The 17229-nt window shown below is 37.3% G+C and overlaps 1 protein-coding gene across 3 annotated transcripts in view; it reads right to left on the reverse strand.

The window, feature by feature from the left end:
* The window catches only part of fstl5 (follistatin-like 5), a 175049-nt gene that overhangs the window by 68379 nt on the left and 89441 nt on the right, over window positions 1-17229 (reverse strand). For all 3 annotated transcript variants that reach the window (XM_039813230.1, XM_039813229.1, XM_039813231.1), the window contains exons 5-6: window positions 14609-14805; window positions 9586-9706 (exon numbers count right to left, since the gene is read on the reverse strand). In XM_039813230.1, coding sequence (XP_039669164.1) covers window positions 9586-9706; window positions 14609-14805 — 318 coding nt within the window. The remainder of the gene's footprint in view (window positions 1-9585; window positions 9707-14608; window positions 14806-17229) is intronic.

A 17229-nucleotide genomic window follows, 5' to 3' on the forward strand; every position in this document is an offset into this window, starting at 1 on the left:
AATAGAAGCTTGTGTTTGATTTGAAGGTTGATTGTTTTGTATTCAGAGGGAAGGAGAGGTAGTCTGCACAGTGCACACTGAAGATTGTAAGCTTGCATGGGAAAGAAAAGCAGACCATACAGACAAAATATAAACAGACACAGAGAAAAATATAACTAAACTGAGAAAACAAGACGGACAAAATATACAACAGATGTTAACGTTGGAGGCTAGTTATCTCAACATCACAGCCTTGTAAGTTTTATCTTTTTAGCATCTTTCTACCTTTTTAGCATCTTTCTAACATTGTCTGAGAGAGAATCATACTCCCCATCTTCACGACTGGATTTATCAATGTCAATACATTTTTTTTTTTTTTACATGGAAACCTCTGCAAGTCAACTTTAAGTCAAAGAACTTTGGCATCATTTTGAGGGTGGATGTGCATTCTGAGCTTTTCCACTTAAATGAGATTATTTTATAATGCTTTTGACAGTCTTCAAGAAAAGTACCCAAGGCACGGCAACAGTCTTTTTAGTATCTAACAGCATGGGCCAGTCTTATACTTCTGCATCGAGCGAACCAGAAGAGATAATAGTGTTTTGCAGCATTACTGCTATAACACTTGTAAAAATGCAAAAATTACAGGTGTTAAGTAAAGGGCGAGAGGATAATTTTGACCCCTGTCTCTCTCCTCCCACAAACATACACATCAAGATGGCTGTAGAATGTTAACAAAGGGCCTTAGTGAGTGCATTACCTCTGGCTGATCAGCCTCAAGGCTGTTTCCAAAGCAGCTGTTGGGAGAGGTCCTAAGGGACGGCCAGCATTAGTATGCAACAGAGCCTAAGAGGAGCTCTAATTGGATACATTTTTATCACAGCTATCTTGTGGAAAACAACTAATGAAAAACACTACTATCTAACTGCAATAGGTAAATCATAGAGCACTTAAGCTTTAGCATAAGCGAGGCAGTGATTTTATTGTTCCATCATATTTTACACACGTAGGGCTGCATGGCTTTTAACTATATCAGATCCCATCATTTTCTATTTTATTGAGGGTTTATTGTTGAGTGACACCTGTTCCTTCACCATTCTGAGCAACATCAGACACCTGTTTGCATGTTTGTATGTGTTAAAGACGGCAATACACTGAGCATATGCATCTATTAACTTCACACTTTGCAAACTCAGAGAGAGTTACAGACCAGTATGCTTCCATCTAACTGTCTGTGCGTTCTGCTAGTTTTACATCAACATCACAGCACACTTGTACAGCTGCACGGCTGCAAATGGTGGGTGCCAACACCCTCGACCGGAATGTTAATACACGTTGAGAAAAGAGGATGAATGCAGCAATTTGTTTACACTGAACTGCTAAACAAAGCTGACAGCCAGTAAAGCACAATTAAAATCTCTCAGTCAGAGGGCACTAAAATATATTCTGAGAGGTTTCTTCTGTAAAATTAATCCAGATCCGTCAGTGGCAGGTGAGCACTACTGAAGCATTTGTTCAAGTAATCCACAAAGACTTCTGTAATGGCATCACTGTCCTTAGAACAAACTGCCCTGTCAGCAGCAGGGCAAACTGTCTTGACCACTAACATCTATAATTTAAAGGACTGAAACTGAGGCTTTTTAGTGATCAGTATCAATAAAGTTAATAAATTCCCAACATATAGAACATGGAATTGGGATTTGTGTCATTTGCCGTAGCCTACAGCTGCAAAAAAAAAAAATAAAAGATGCAGGAGGTTGCACTGTGATGCACTTCTCTTGGGAGTTGATGTTGATGTGGATTGTTGGAAAAACTGCTGGTGAAGACTGCCCTTTATTCAGATGTATTATTCTTTCAAAACAATTCTTACTTCTTGTTGTTACATTTCCATTATTTATTCTGTCTATATTTAACACTGTGTCTGTATGTAACAGTTAAACTAACGGCTGTTGCTGCTCCTAAAAATGACAAAACACATCATTTACGGTAGTAAAATGGTAGCACAATGGTGTTTAAAGAGACTGGAATATATAAATGTTTCCCTCTAGTTTTTTGGGGGGTTATTGGCTTTCTACACTTAACCACAACAATGACAGTGTACCGTATACGTAACTGCTTCCTATCAGAAACCAAGGCATCAATAAACTCTACCTAATGCTCAAGTTTTTTTAAGAAATGCCTTAAAACCTGTCAATATATATTCAACCCAAACCATAACTTGCACTTATAATCCCTTATTTTCCATTATCCATTATTAAACCATTATTTTATTTTTGCATAACCGCACTTTGCTGAATTGTGAATTGATCAAATTTATCCAACACAAATGAAAAGCTTAGAACCCGGTCAGGCTCAACTGACTCACTTTGTCGTCAAGTTCAAGAATAAATCTTCATTTAAGAATTGTTGAGCAAAGTGGCCCTTGTACTTCAGTTGAGGATCACTTAGAATTTAAAAAAAGTAATTCTACTTCTTTTAAATCTCTCTAATACATTCTGGAGATAGAAAAGTGACATGCTGGAAAGTGAACCATGAATTATAAAACCATTTTAACACCACTTCTCGCAGCCTGTGCATGGAATGCTCAGCAGGGTTTTGACAAGTTACAGCCTGAGTATCCATTAATTGTGGCTGTGCAATGGATGCTGAATTACAGCAAAATTGCCTTAATGGAAGGAGCCTTTCCGTGAGGAGGCCCAGCTTTTGGTTTGGATGTCTAATTATAATCTTCATAGAATAAAGACTGTAAGTCAACTAATTTTCAAGCTTGGAAATTTTTCTGCAAATATAGTGATTACACCAGACTTGGAAACACACAAGATTAGAGCAGTCTTGCATTAAAACAAAAGAAAATGAGAAGGAAGATAATGTAAACAGAATAAAATGAAACAAAAAGTACACTAAAAATAGTGTCATTGTGGTAATCACTAATGCTAACCATAAGCAGCAACACTTTCCTTTACCTATGACAGCAATCTTCCCATAACTGACCATGACCACAATTTTGCCTGAGGTTGAAAGTTCATTCTTGACCTTGGAAACAGCTGTTGAGAAAACAGTTTTACCACAAGGTCTATTTAGTAACTGTTCTGATGGTTTCAACATATCACATGCTGGCTTTTATGCGAACATGGACAAGAAGTCTCAAAGTGCTAGGAAACAATGGAGATTTGAACATCTCCAATTCCATGACTACTATACATACTTTACCTGATGATGTGATATGATTTACAACAGCTACTAAATGGACGTTGTAGTAAGAATGTTTTCTCAATTGAATCAGGCCGTTTTTGTTGCATAAACGTAGGTCCATGTTGACAATAGACCATCCCTACTTAACATAGATATACAGCCTGTATGGACCACTTCCTCCCTTGTGATTGACCTTAAGACCTGTCCAACTGCCCTTCTGGTTTGTGTCATTTTATTATGATGCAGTGCAAAATGAACATTTGGTGTACTGTAGATGCCCATTCTTCTGACAAACAACCTAGTTTGTCAGTTAAGTTACCAAAACATAATCTAAAGTATTCAGGAAAAATAAGGAGAGTTCTCTGCGCTTCTGCAGACCACAACAATCCGGTGCAACCAAGGCAGGACACAACAGTATAAAATAACAAAACAATTGCCGGTGCAACACAGATGTCTTCTTACTTGATGGTTTTATTTCTTAAGGTGCATAACAGTGACTAATGTTTCACTGTAAGGTTACATTTAAGGTATCTTAGCCATACGTTTGTTGCCACAAGCAGATAGCTTAAGAATCGTTTTGCAAGTTTGTTCAATATCAGAATCAGAATCAGAATCAGCTTTATTGGCCAGGTTTGCGTAGACAATCAAGGAATTTGACTCTGGTAATCTTTACTCTCAAAGTACAACACTTTACAACATATTAACAATAAAAACTGAGATGACGGTAAGAATATAAAAAAATAGTGTACAGTATAACAATACAATAGAATTATATATTATATATATATATATATATATATATATATATATATATATATGAACGCTAGTAGATATTAGGGCTGTAATGGTTGGTGTACCCATAGTATAGCAGAGTTGCCATTGGGTAAATGGCTACCTCAGTCCCCAGCAAGAGTATAATGTCTGTTTTTGACACTTGCACTACTACTACTACTACTTACTACTTACTACTTACTACTTACTACAGTACTGTTCAAAACAAAAAAGGAACATATTCTTAGACATTTCTGGGGGGGTGGGGGGTTTCCGCTGTACCAAATATGTTTGAATGTATGAACCAAACTGTGACTTCTGTGTATTGTTACACCCCTCGTACATACAGTATGTTGAGTATGGACATAGAGGTTCATCCTGGATCTAAATGTACAGTACATATACTGATGTTGTCCTTAAAAACACTGTCAACTCTAACTCACCACATCAACAGTACAATATGATGGATCACATTACAGTCCATCTAAGTTTCCCACTAGTCCTCCAGGAATTCTAGCCTCAGCAGAAATCAAAGAGCTGTATCTCCTGGCTGTGTGTTCCAGCAGGAGGTGTCAGGGTTCAGATCAATATCTTAGCACCCAAGAAACAACAAGCAGATGAGGTGAGATACGTCCCATAGTGCAGCACATAACCACTCCACTATATAGAAAAGTACAGTTAAGGTCATTACTGTGAATCAGATGAATACAGATCAGTACTGTATAAATAAACTTTACATTGTTGACAAGCTAAATGAGGATAGCTATTGATAGCAGTGTGGTACATCAAGTAGGACAACAAATGTTACTGCTAGATTGTTTAAATATAGCTGCTCTATGGGGTGAGGCATTTTCAGGCGTGTTAAAAAGTGAGGTGCACTGCAAGTCTGCTGTGCATGGACCCAAGAAGAGGTTTTGTTGGGGATGACATTCAAGCCTGAGGGATCATTCAAACAGAGGATTCTCTCCAATCACTTGCACATTCATTTTCATTGTTTGCTGTGAAGCAGCACGTCTAGAGTCCTAGAAAATGCATTTAGCAGCTGTACCCAAACTAATAACATTAAAACTGTGATGTGCAGGCAACGCACCCTGTAATTGTCCAGCCAACTTCAAAGGGCTTAAAAAGGATATTGGCACAAGCATGTGGTCACAGTCTACCTCATGTGGAGCAGCTTTTTAAAGCCCTCTGTTTGAATGCTCCTAGAGGTGTGACGAGATCTCGTGAGATTAAAACGTGACGAGATTTCTCGTTGAGGTAAAAAGTGTCTTGCGATATCAGTACACAAGTGCGGAGCAACAGCCTCGAAATTAGCATACAAGATCCCCCGCCCGTTCTCCAAAGTTGACTCTGAGTTTACTTTTGCAGAGCGATAATGGAAGAAAAAAGCTGCTGGGTGAAGAGACTATTTCTCCACCGTACATATAGAATAAGTAACAGTATAATTGTTAGTTATACAGGAGAGAAGCCAGTCATTTGAGTTTGTGGCAAAACCTTTCAAGTGGTTGTTTTTCATTTTGTGACTTTCGATTGAATAAAGGACTATTTTTCCAGTCTTATTTCTTCATTGACATTTTCTGTAAAATTAAAGTTAAAATCTCGTTAAATCTTGTATCGTCTCGATCTCGTGAACCCAATCTTGTGTCTCGTCTCGTCTCGTTAGCTGGATGTCTCGTCCCACCCCTAAATGCTACCTAACTTAAGCTAACCTATAGACTCTGTTCATTGCTTACAGTGCCTAGATTTATGAGCTGAAATCACATATACTCACTCAAAAAAATAGTCCAGGTTCCCTTTTTACAGTCAGGTTGAGATATTACTTGTTGGAAACTGTGAGCATGACCGTTTCCTAAGTTTATTCTGCCGTGATCACAGATGTTGACTGGTATGCTGCAGATGGCAGACCTCTCTCCCAGCAATGACTGCACAAAAGTGGTTTCAACTATCTTGTTTTGGCAGAGTGCACAGCTCCATACCAAACCAGGGAAAGGAGCATGTGTATAATTTAGTCCTACATGCTTTCTGAACTAATGCTGCACTTCTTTTCGAAGAACAGTACAGTTGTTTTCTGTCTTGTAAGGATTCAGACTTTTCAATTAATAATCTGACAACTAGTTTGTTTAAAATAAATTAGATTTTTCTCCTTTGTGCCTTGTTGTATGTATTGGGCAGGCCATGGGTTGGATGGAGTAGAGTATGTTGAAAATTCAATAAATAAAGTTACAATAGAGTTAGGGTTTTATTCTTATGATATATAATAAATATTTGTTTGTGCTGTGACATTGAGAGAGGTATTCGATGCAGCATTCATTCAGATTACTTTATATAAATGCACAACCATGATGGCTATTTCTGTCACATACAGCACAGAGTACAGTAACTTATACTTATTGAAATACAGAAATGACATTGCAGCTAAACCAATTGAACTGAGGGACAGTACAACAACTGCACTTCATATACCAAAGCTCATACTGGTTTGTAGACTATATAGGGTAACCGCTTTATGTAGTGTACTAACTTGCAAATTATTTATTACAAAACTTGTATATGCTTGAGTGAAGTATTTATATTATGCTGTAGTACTATAGGTTTCCCTAATACTTTGTGTACTGCATATAGTTGAAGTTCATGTCTGACAGTCAATGCCCCAATGTATCGTGACCATCGTGATGTTTTGCGACCAAAAGTTAATGACACTTTATGATAGATGACACCTTATCTGTTTACCCATGATGCACTAGGCCATCATTCACCAAATTATTCAACGATGACAAGGGGCCGACTATCAGTAGCGTGGCAGACATCATTCATATCTGTAACATCATCTAATTAAAAGCCATCACTCCTGCCAGGCAGTTGCCTTACTGCTAGCTGAGGCAAATTGATTCTCAACCCCCCATTCTAGTCTATGCAAAGGAGGAATGAATAATGCATGGACATTAAAGTCTTATCTTCTGTCCTGACAAACAACGTTGCCACGCTTTGAATATTCCACAAAGGTGTGCAAAGGCTCCTTATTAGCACAGTAGTCAGACAGGTGCCGTTTTCATGGGGAGTCATTCTGCATTTACTGCTGTTCGCTTCCAAATGGCACCATCATTCTGGACACACTGGATCAACTGATTTGCTTTATGACGATGCTCAGTTTACGACAGCGCTTAAAGTATTTGCATTGATTTTTATAGCTGCCAATCACAGATTATGCCGACAATAAACTGAAAAACTTTAACTTTGCGATGCATTTTTGCCACAGGCACTGTGACAATGGTCTAAGAGGCCAAATCAATCAATGTTGCTCCACTGCACTACTGGTCCCCTGGTTACATCTACAACTTATAAGTGAAATACATGTTCAAGGCTATAACTCAACATCAACAGCTGTGCCTCTCATATGAAAAAAACAATGTAGTGCTAACTGCATATTAAGTCATATAGTTGTGTTATACCTGTAGAACACCACAATAACAGTAATAAAAAAGATTGGCCCTGGTCAGTTAATTTGATTGACTAGTGTTTTTTAGTCGATCCAATAACATAAGAAGTAGTGAGAATGCTTTCCAAATTAGCATTTATTTCGTAATGTGAATCTTAAAGATGATGTAAGATGATTATGGACATCAGGGCAAGGTAAATAATCCAGCACTGTGATCTGGTGAACTGATAGCACTGCTGTACCCACTGAGTATTACACAAGAGTCTGCAACTCAATGCAGCTTTCATACGCTTTCTGATCAGTTTTTTGGATTGTTTATCCGGCCGATATCTACAATCTACCCACTTTTTTTCTTAGGACCACACAACAGATGTTTTGACAAATCCAGGTCCCTGTGTTTTTTAAGGCTTCAGCTCCTTTGCACCATGACTGTGTTATCTCCCTTTCTTGGTGAATAGAGTTCTATTGAAATCAGGTGAATTGAAAAGATCAATACAGTTCATCTCTGTAGAAGGCAAATTTGTGACCTTATTATCAGCCTCTTTCTCAGTTGGCTCACAGGCACACTGAGGGCTCATCTTTGAAACACCAAAGCCTTTAGCAGAGTTAAGTAGGTTTAACAATGAATAAAGTGAAGAAGACACCAGCTGAGAACTACAATGACCTCCAAGTATGTAAAAGGCTCATAAATTCAGTATAGGGTGAACAGAGGTGGAATGGCTTGGAGCACTCCATTAGTGTGCATGAAATTCTTGAGTCAAGCTGAGTTGTTAACAAAGACACATACTACAGAGCACATCACTGCTTGATTGAATTCGCTACTTTTTAAATAGTACTTTATGAAAATGGAAAGAAGAAGTAAATGAAACTTTGCCACAGAGGGAGGAAGAGATTTATTAACATTAAATATCCAATTTCCTAGTAAGGAGTTAAGCTGGAAGCTTGCAAAAAAATAAAATAAAAAATCCTAAAACTGAAGAGGAAGTAGTTGGGAGTTAGAGAAACTCAACTCTTCAAGAAAACACAGCTCTCCTCAGATATGCTGGGGTAACTTTATTTTCATGATTTGCCAGAAGGTGTTTACTCCCACACATTCACGTATGATGTGGAGAATACCAGACAAGATGAGACTCCTTCACTTTGCTCTTGTTTGTCTGCTCTAAGGAATGCTTTAAATACAAAGGGCTGATGAGAGAAAGGTTGATTATGAATTCTCTCCCACCGCTAAATGTGTCAAGTCAGCCAAACGTCAAAAGGATATTCTGTCAGAGGAGATTGAGCTGACTAAAAATGTCAGACAAATCGTGAAACCGTGAAAGAGAGCATGAGGAGGAAACAAAATGATGAAACAAGGGCACATGTGTTGGTGTGACTCAGACGTGACAGAAAACCCAGCATATTATAATGAGGAGGGGTTAAGTTTGAACTACTGTTTCGCATTAGTCATGACCTGCTTCCTTTGGCATCATCTCCATGTCGAACGCCTTTATCCGTCTACCCATTAGGCCAAACGTTTGAAGACTGACAATACAGTTGGCAACAATCTGGAATTCAAAGTAAGCCAGGCTTTGGCGAGCTATCAAACACTATTCCAAGTTCATCAACATCGTAACTTTGTAATGTCCCATGTTTCCAAGGAAATGCAACAGACTGATTTTAAAGTAAAACACAATCAAAAGATAATTACGCAACCTTTTCCTTTGTATATTGTAAGATAGGTGTCTCTGATATTATGCTATTAAAAGCAAAGCAGGAGGAAGAGAAGCATGAGTATCAATAGAAGTTGAGGTTTAAAATAAATACATGGAAACGTATAACATATTTAAGTTGTTTCTATAGTTTCACCCTTTCTGTTTAATCACGGTTATTTCATTGTTGTCGAAGTGGATTATAATTAACACAGGGGAAAAATGGCACATTTGTCACAATGTTTATAGACTTCGATGATGGGAGCAATGAAATTCAACACATGTAATAAACAGGAGATATTAAAAGGTATTGACTGAGACTCCACGGATGAGAATTTCAGTTCTGCCACATCTTATCCATGTTTTTTGAGATGATGATGGAAAATATGGTCATTAAAATATCTGCCTAAACCTTCATTTTTCAGGGACAGTGAAGTTGAGCCCCTTCAAACTTAGACAACTTTGAATGGGCTTTTTGTAATGGCACACAGCATTTTCCTAACAACATTTTGAACTCACTCAAAGCTGTGTAAAACTCTTCTTTTGTCAGGTGCTCGTCGTCATTGGCATCGTTGTACTTCAGCAGGTCGAACAATGTGCACTCGGAGACATCTTTGGACAGACCTTCTTGCTTGATAACCTTCAATGAGAATGCAGTGATGTTAAAGACGGTGGACAGCACTTTTAGGTGCGATTGAAAAATACAGTAATGTTACCCAGATTTTGTTTTTTTTATCAACTTGAGGAAATGCTGTTACTTAAGTATCTGGCAAAGAACTGAACATATCAGTAACATGTTGACTGACTACTTACTTCACTCGTATAGTATAAGATAAAACCAACCACTACTTGAAAGTTTGATTTGAATGATTTGAATGTCTGTAACAAATACATATTTATGTTTGTTTGCAGTGTAGTTTCTGATGAAGACAGCTTTGTTTAAGTGTTGGTTTTCTTCTAATACCATCAAAGGTAAAACATTTCCCTCTGAAAAGTAGCGGAATAAAAGCATAAAGTAGCATTAAATAGAAAATACACAAATAAAGTTTAAGTATCTGTATCTCAAAATTGTACTTGTCAAAGATACGTGCCCCAATCTAAACTCTCTGTTGAATGTCAAAGATGATGAAACACACACAGGATTAGCTGTCAGTTTATTGAAGCCAAACTAAACTTTTGTTACAATAAATGGTTAAAAGGCCCCAAACACTGTGCAGATCTTATCAACATCCTGCTAAAGCATGGTCTTACTCAGCCTCCTCTGCATGGCCCTGGCTGTGAAACATCCATCATAATAGATCAGCTGTCAAAATGCTGATCATAAGGGACGGCTTTATACATCATGCCTCGCCATTACTGCACTTCCCCTCCCAGATGACTTGCCCAAAATTTAGGAGTCAAGTGTAATGGCACATCCTTAGTGTATTCTAGAAACACAACACGTAACAAATAACAGTGGTGTACACAATACAACTGCTTTCGTATAATAAATTATTTGATCTGCAAAATATTGTGTTTTTCCCTCTTTGTGTCTTTTAAGTAGGGGGTGTAAGAAAAAAAACAATACACTTGAGTATCGCAATATTTTATTTTGCAATACTGTATTGATTTTCAAAAAGGTAATATCGATTTTTTTTTTTTTATTTAAACGTTCAAAAATATTCATGTAAGACAGTCGTTCACGTTTATGTAGTGTTTATCCCCCCACTGCTAGATGGCTATGCTGAGACACACCACTAGTGTCCTTGCCTAACAGTGCATAACAGTGCCTGACTTTTTGCTAGAAGCTAACAACGTAGCTATGGCTGAACTTTGGCCTACTTTAGCATATAAACATTAGCTTACTAAGAGCCTGTGAACCACAATCCCAAACTGGTAGTTTGATTTTCTGTGTACTGAATTGTTTACCTAAAGTAAACTTCTTTGACTTTTATGAACATCATGTCTTTTTTTAAATATTAGTTTTTCTAAAATTATACTTAAAAAAAACCCAATATATCGCCTTACGCACAGTATCGAAATATATTGCAATATATTGAATCGTGACCCATGTATCGTGATACGTATCGTATCGCCAGATTCTTGCCAATACACAGCCCTACTTGTAAGTATTTTATAATTTAGAGTTGATCTGCATCTAAACCAAACCAAAATTGAGCTAGTGATGAGGGATCTTTCACTTAAAACACAATGCAGATTCCTCAGGAAAAAGTCATTGCAACTCAAAAATATATAGTCCTTTCTTGCTTACTTTGACTTGGAGCAATGTAGGTGAGAGAGGCCTTTGAGAGATTAGTTAAGTGGTTTTGGAATCACATGCTTAAATGCTTTAACTCTATTTCTTAAATATTTCCTGAAATGACATTAGTCCCCACACACAAACTTTTGATAAATCTGGTTGGCTTGAGATACCTGCAGTCACTTTTTCTGTAGTGAGTGACTATTCAACCACAGTAAAAGAGGACCATGGGCAAGTTCACTAGCTTTCAGCAGGCCCTGTGAGCTAAATGAACTGATACACATTGATGGGATAACCAGCTGTACAGTAATGTTTATTGAGACTGAAGAGTCAGTGGCTCATTGGCTGGTTAGTCAGATAGAACACCTTTCAACCCACGTTTTTAGTACTTAATCCCATTTTAGACTCATTGCAGTAATTACACAGGACTTATTTGGTGGCACAGACATATGTACCACACATGGACATACTGTATGTAGTTAAAACACAGTACTGGTCTCATTTCACTCAACCGTCTTGATCATCACATTTAACTTTAACATATTTACTTACCTTTTCCCTACCAATTAAAATAATGTTTAAAAAAGTTACGTTTGTCTCCTACTTAGCAAATTCTCACATTTTCGTTCAGACAAGTTAAGATATTGTATTAATTCTGTGTCAAACCTCTGCCAAAATCCTACGTGTGTAGTGCAGACCTTGTGTGTGGGTCCAGTAGGCAGATATTTAATACTGTTCCTCTTTAAGAAAGTATGTCATTTTAAAGATTTGTACATTCATTTTACCTTATTTTATAATTAAAACATAAATCTCTTCCAAAATATTTACAGAACTGCATAACAAACTCTGACTATACTTCTGTGCAGGTACAAAAAGAGCAATCTTTCCAAAAACCTATTACCTTGATTTTTTGAAAATAATAAAATAAGTTTTTTTTTTCTTTTATACCTAAAATAGAAAACCAGTAAAGACCAGTAGTATCTTTATCCTCCATGTTTTTAGACACAAGAGTTAGGGTAGACAGGGCTAAGGCAGGGTCCATGGTGGAAAAGGTACTGTCTTCTCATAGGTTTTTTGCTAAAAGGTATAATTTTAGGTATTCTGTATTTGGTCAAATGATAGATATGGGCAATGCAAGAAGAAAAAAGTTTTGATTTGCCATTTAGAAAGGGCACCCAAGACTAAAAGGGCAGGGAGAATTGCTCCCTGTGCCCCTTCATGTGCACACTCTAGCAAGTCAAGTAAGCCCAGGTGAGGGATTTCCATCCTAGAATTTAAAATGAGATCAGAAAACACTCCAGTTATAAAGGGTGCTTCAGGGCACGAGGGTGGCAGCCATGGTTTGGTACTTTCACCTGCTGATAAGAGTGTGATTTGCTTGTGCAATGCTCTTTTTGAAGGCTTGTTCACACCAAAATATCAATTGCATAAATCTCTTGTCTTTGACATTCATTCATCTTTTGTCAATAAGGCAAAACTCTGCAGTCATAGGTACTGAGGTTAAAAACATGCGATTGCCCTGACAATGGAATCTAAGTGAATCTGAACCTTTATATATTGTGTATGATAGTTTAAACGCACATCCTTTAGAGAGAAAATAAAAATGTATATCCCAAGCTATTAATTAATCTGAAATCATTCTGTGAGAACATTTCATACACCAACATAAAAACTCATTAAAGACACAATCAATAAAACATTCCAGCGCCCTTATGTTGGGGCAGTTTCAACCCACAACTGATTTCGTTTATTAAGTGATTTATCAGATTGATGACACTATTTTGCTCTGATATGTATTATGCAATCATTTATTATGCAGTAATGTTGATGAGAGGTGAAAGTATACAGAAGCTCAGAAGTTTTCTCCACATATTTATGCAATAGATGTGTGTAAATAAAAAGGTTTCCTGTCACTGCAGCAAAACAGGCCTGTAGTTTGGGTTGTGGCACGACAAAAACTTTATTACCTATCTATCCATAATGTTTATTTTGAAGCTAAAGAACATAAAAGGATGAATGTTTTTAGTTAAAAAACCCATATGGGTCACCTGCAATCCACAAATATTAAAATTTCTGACTATTCCAGAATTGAATGCTGACTTATCTTCTTTTCTCTGAGCATTTGTAGCTGATAGTGTATCAAAATCTGCCAACATTCCCATATGTGTCTAGGATAAAAGGAGAGGAGGGCTAAAAGCAGCCCTTGAGGAACCCCTGAAAAGAGCTTCTCCATCTGGACGTTAATTATCACTGACTAGCGTGCGTCATTCAAAAACCTAGGGAGAGGTGGAATGGTACTGCTTAGCCTGGAGTAGAATAAATGGCATCACCAAGAGGTTTGAAAATCCAAAGTACCGGTACTATTCAATAGCTTTAAAGGGCAAATTCAAATTCACATTCAGAGCATACTGACAATATCGTTCCATAAAACACAGCACAAAATGGTTTGTTGACTGTGCATTTCATTCACTAAGCATTGATTTCTCTCATGCCGGCACGGGGCACCAAGTAAATGTAAAAACATGTAAAAATATGTTAATTATATAAAAACATGGCAAAAATATCACTATTTTTGAAGCGTTGTTTAGATGCTTTGAACTCAAAATACTATAATATATTCAAATGAATCTAATGTGAACTACCCCGTTGGGTTCTGACAAAGCTAACCAGGGTGACCCCTGTGCAGATGGGATATCCTACTGGATCAGCAGGAAACTGGATCAGTCCTAAGGTACTAGCTGGGAGACTTTATTTGTTATGCACATAATATCTTCCTTCCTCATGGCAGCCACAAAAAGCTCTTTTTACAACCAACCCTCTTGGCAGCGATGGTCAAAGGCTGCAGCCTCCCATGAACACATAGCTCCTTTGACCCACATTGCTTTTCAAAAGATTTACCTAAAGTCATGCACCACTGCTACCAGAGGGAAGGGTAAGAAGAGTAAAAAGGGCACAATCATGGCAGACATCGAAGTGTCTTTTTTAAATTTAATTTATTCCAGTTTTATGATGATGATGACACACAATTTGTGCATTTGTAGTATCCATTTGGATTGATATTTAAATAAAAAACAACTATGTGGTCTTGACAGGCTTAAGAGGTGCTGTGGAGTGTCTTGAAAAGGAAAGCGAAATTACAAAATGTTAAACAGTTTCTTTTTGGGAGAAGAAGAGGACATCTTTTTATCCGACAATTAAAAGATCTCCTGTACCTGATTTGTATATTATTTTCCCATAAGATCAGCATTACTACTAAGATATCCTTTGTGTTTTTAAAGCTCATCTGTTGTTCAACATCCTTACCTGTGAGAGCTCGCTGGCATCTACTTGACCATTGTTATCTGCATCAAAGCGTTTGAACATCATATCAACCAGTTGCTTCCTTGCAGCCATGTTGTCCTTGTGGGCCCCATGGATGTTAGACCCCATGTATCGTTTGTCATGCAAATCCAGAATCTTGGTTTTCAGCCGACGGTAGTCACTCAGTCTGCAGTTATCATCTGGGAAAGCAAGACAAAAGGAGAGGCAGAATGGTTAGGAGAGGGAGAGAATATTTATAATAAACTTGTAACAATCACTACTGTAAGAGCTGACAGGAAAGTATGTTTTTGCTTTGTTTGGATTACTACAAATATTTCAATGTTAACGGGATGTCTAAAAACAGATATTTAATAAATACCTAAATGACTCCCAGGTGCTGAAAAGGTGCATTATTAAAAGCATTGAACTTAAGATTCCTAAAATTGGATGCAGTGTTTCAAATGTAAGCCAATTAGTACTAGAATCCCCCTGAAGACTGACATTATTAAACAATAAGCTGCTGTTTATGTTCAGCAAAATCCAAATCTGAGCATGTCTATGGTTTTCTGAATCACAATAACAAATGCTAAGGATTATTTCCCCCGAGGGGAGCACAAATAGTGACAGTCGTGCAACATTTCGCTGCCTCAAACTAAGAGAGCAGCAGCCCCTTAACCACAAAGAAACGTACGAACAAATCCATCACACTGGTATCAGGAGCTAACCCTGACAGCAACAGAAAACATGATGGTGTTGTATTTACAATCCGCCATCAAAGGCTCAAGATCAAAGAAGTTAACTACATGAAAGGTTCAGCAGAGTAGAGTCAAGGCAAAAAAGAAAATAATGACTAGAACTACAGGTTGACACATGTCATATCAACTTCTCATTGTTAGATCTGGAAGTGTTTCTCCTCTCATAACAGTTATATTAGCTGATGTAAACCAACCCACGAGAAAAAACTTTGTTCTTCACCGAGATGCTTTTCACGTCCCGGGGGAGGAAGGTGACATCACTGCCACATTGTACGTATCTACTCGGGGGAAAAAATATGGAATAATAGCTGCTGCAGACAAATGAACTTTGTTGGGGATGGTCAGGCAAGAATGATTTAGTGAGAGCGGTAATGAGATCTCCACTCAGTAGAACTGGGTGCTCGCTGAGAGCTGATGACTAGTTAAGCAGAAGCAGAATGACCCGAGAGGCGAATCACATGTCATTGGCTGATGTGTAGGGAACTCATTTTTGTTAAAAAGAGTTCTTACAGCAATTCTTCAAGCGAAACATCAGCAATCAGTGAGCATTTAAATGAGATGCTTAGTGTAATCCTGACGCTAACCATCATTGGGGTCTAAGAGGCTGACAGAACACTGTCAGTAAAATCAATGGGCTTCCACCGAGACTATCAAGCCATTTTCATTTTCATCTCAATTTTGTGTGACCTTGTAAAGTCCAGAGGTGTAAAAACTCCATTCTCTGGTATTGAAATATTTATTACTATGACTGAAAAGGTGCAAGATGTAACAGTTATGAGCCTTTCTTTTGTTGAAAGCGAAGGAAATATTGGAAAGATTTGAGGATCTTTTCAAATTCTACCATGTATAGACAAATGATTAGTGTAAACAAAAGAATTAACTGTAATTTAAACTGATTAGAGATGATTTAGTGAGCTTTTCAGTACTGCATGAACAATACCAGTGTTCTAGAGGAAGACTGAAGAAATTCTTTTAGTTACAGATGGATGACAAACGAAGGAAAAACCTGAATAATGATTGGGGATACAGTACAGGCCAAAAGTTTGGACACACCTTCTCATTCAATGCGTTTCCTTTTTATTTTCATGACTATTTACATTGTAGATTTTCACTGAAGGCATCAAAACTATGAGTGAACACATATGGAATTATGTACTTAACAAAAAAGTGTGAAATAACTGAAAACATGTCTTATATTTTAGATTCTTCAAAGTAGCCACCCTTTGCTTTGTTATTAATAAGGGAAGAAATTCCACTAATTAACCCTGACAAAGCACACCTGTGAAGTGAAAACCATTTCAGGTGACTACCTCATGAAGCTCATTGAGAGAACACCAAGGGTTTGCAGAGTTATCAAAAAAATCAAAGGGTGGCTACTTTGAAGAATCTAAAATATAAGACATGTTTTCAGTTATTCCACACTTTTTTGTTAAGTACATAATTCCATATGTGTTCATTCATAGTTTTGATGCCTTCAGTGAGAATCTACAATGTAAATAGTCATGAAAATAAAGAAACACATTGAATGAGAAGGTGTGTCCAAACTTTTGGCCTGTACTGTACATGATGAATGCAAATGATTCCACACACGAGGAGTCAATGAGGTCATTCATAGGCTATGGCCTTTTGCAGTTGCACAAATGGGAAATGTGTTAGACAATGCTCTCTGCCACCATTTTCCAAACACTAATTGAGGAAAATGTATTTTTTTTATTTTTATTTTTTTTATTTGCTACCTATCTGTATATGTATCAGTTGTTTCTGTTTCTGTGCTATAGAAACATCCAAAGTAGATATCTTGCAATGCTTTATTTTCTAATAACAACTTGGAAAACTGAATAATTAAAAGCTCACATAGCCAGGTGGAGA

This window comes from Perca fluviatilis, chromosome 10 (genome assembly GCF_010015445.1).
Source record: "Perca fluviatilis chromosome 10, GENO_Pfluv_1.0, whole genome shotgun sequence".
In the NCBI taxonomy this organism is placed as follows: domain Eukaryota; kingdom Metazoa; phylum Chordata; class Actinopteri; order Perciformes; family Percidae; genus Perca; species Perca fluviatilis.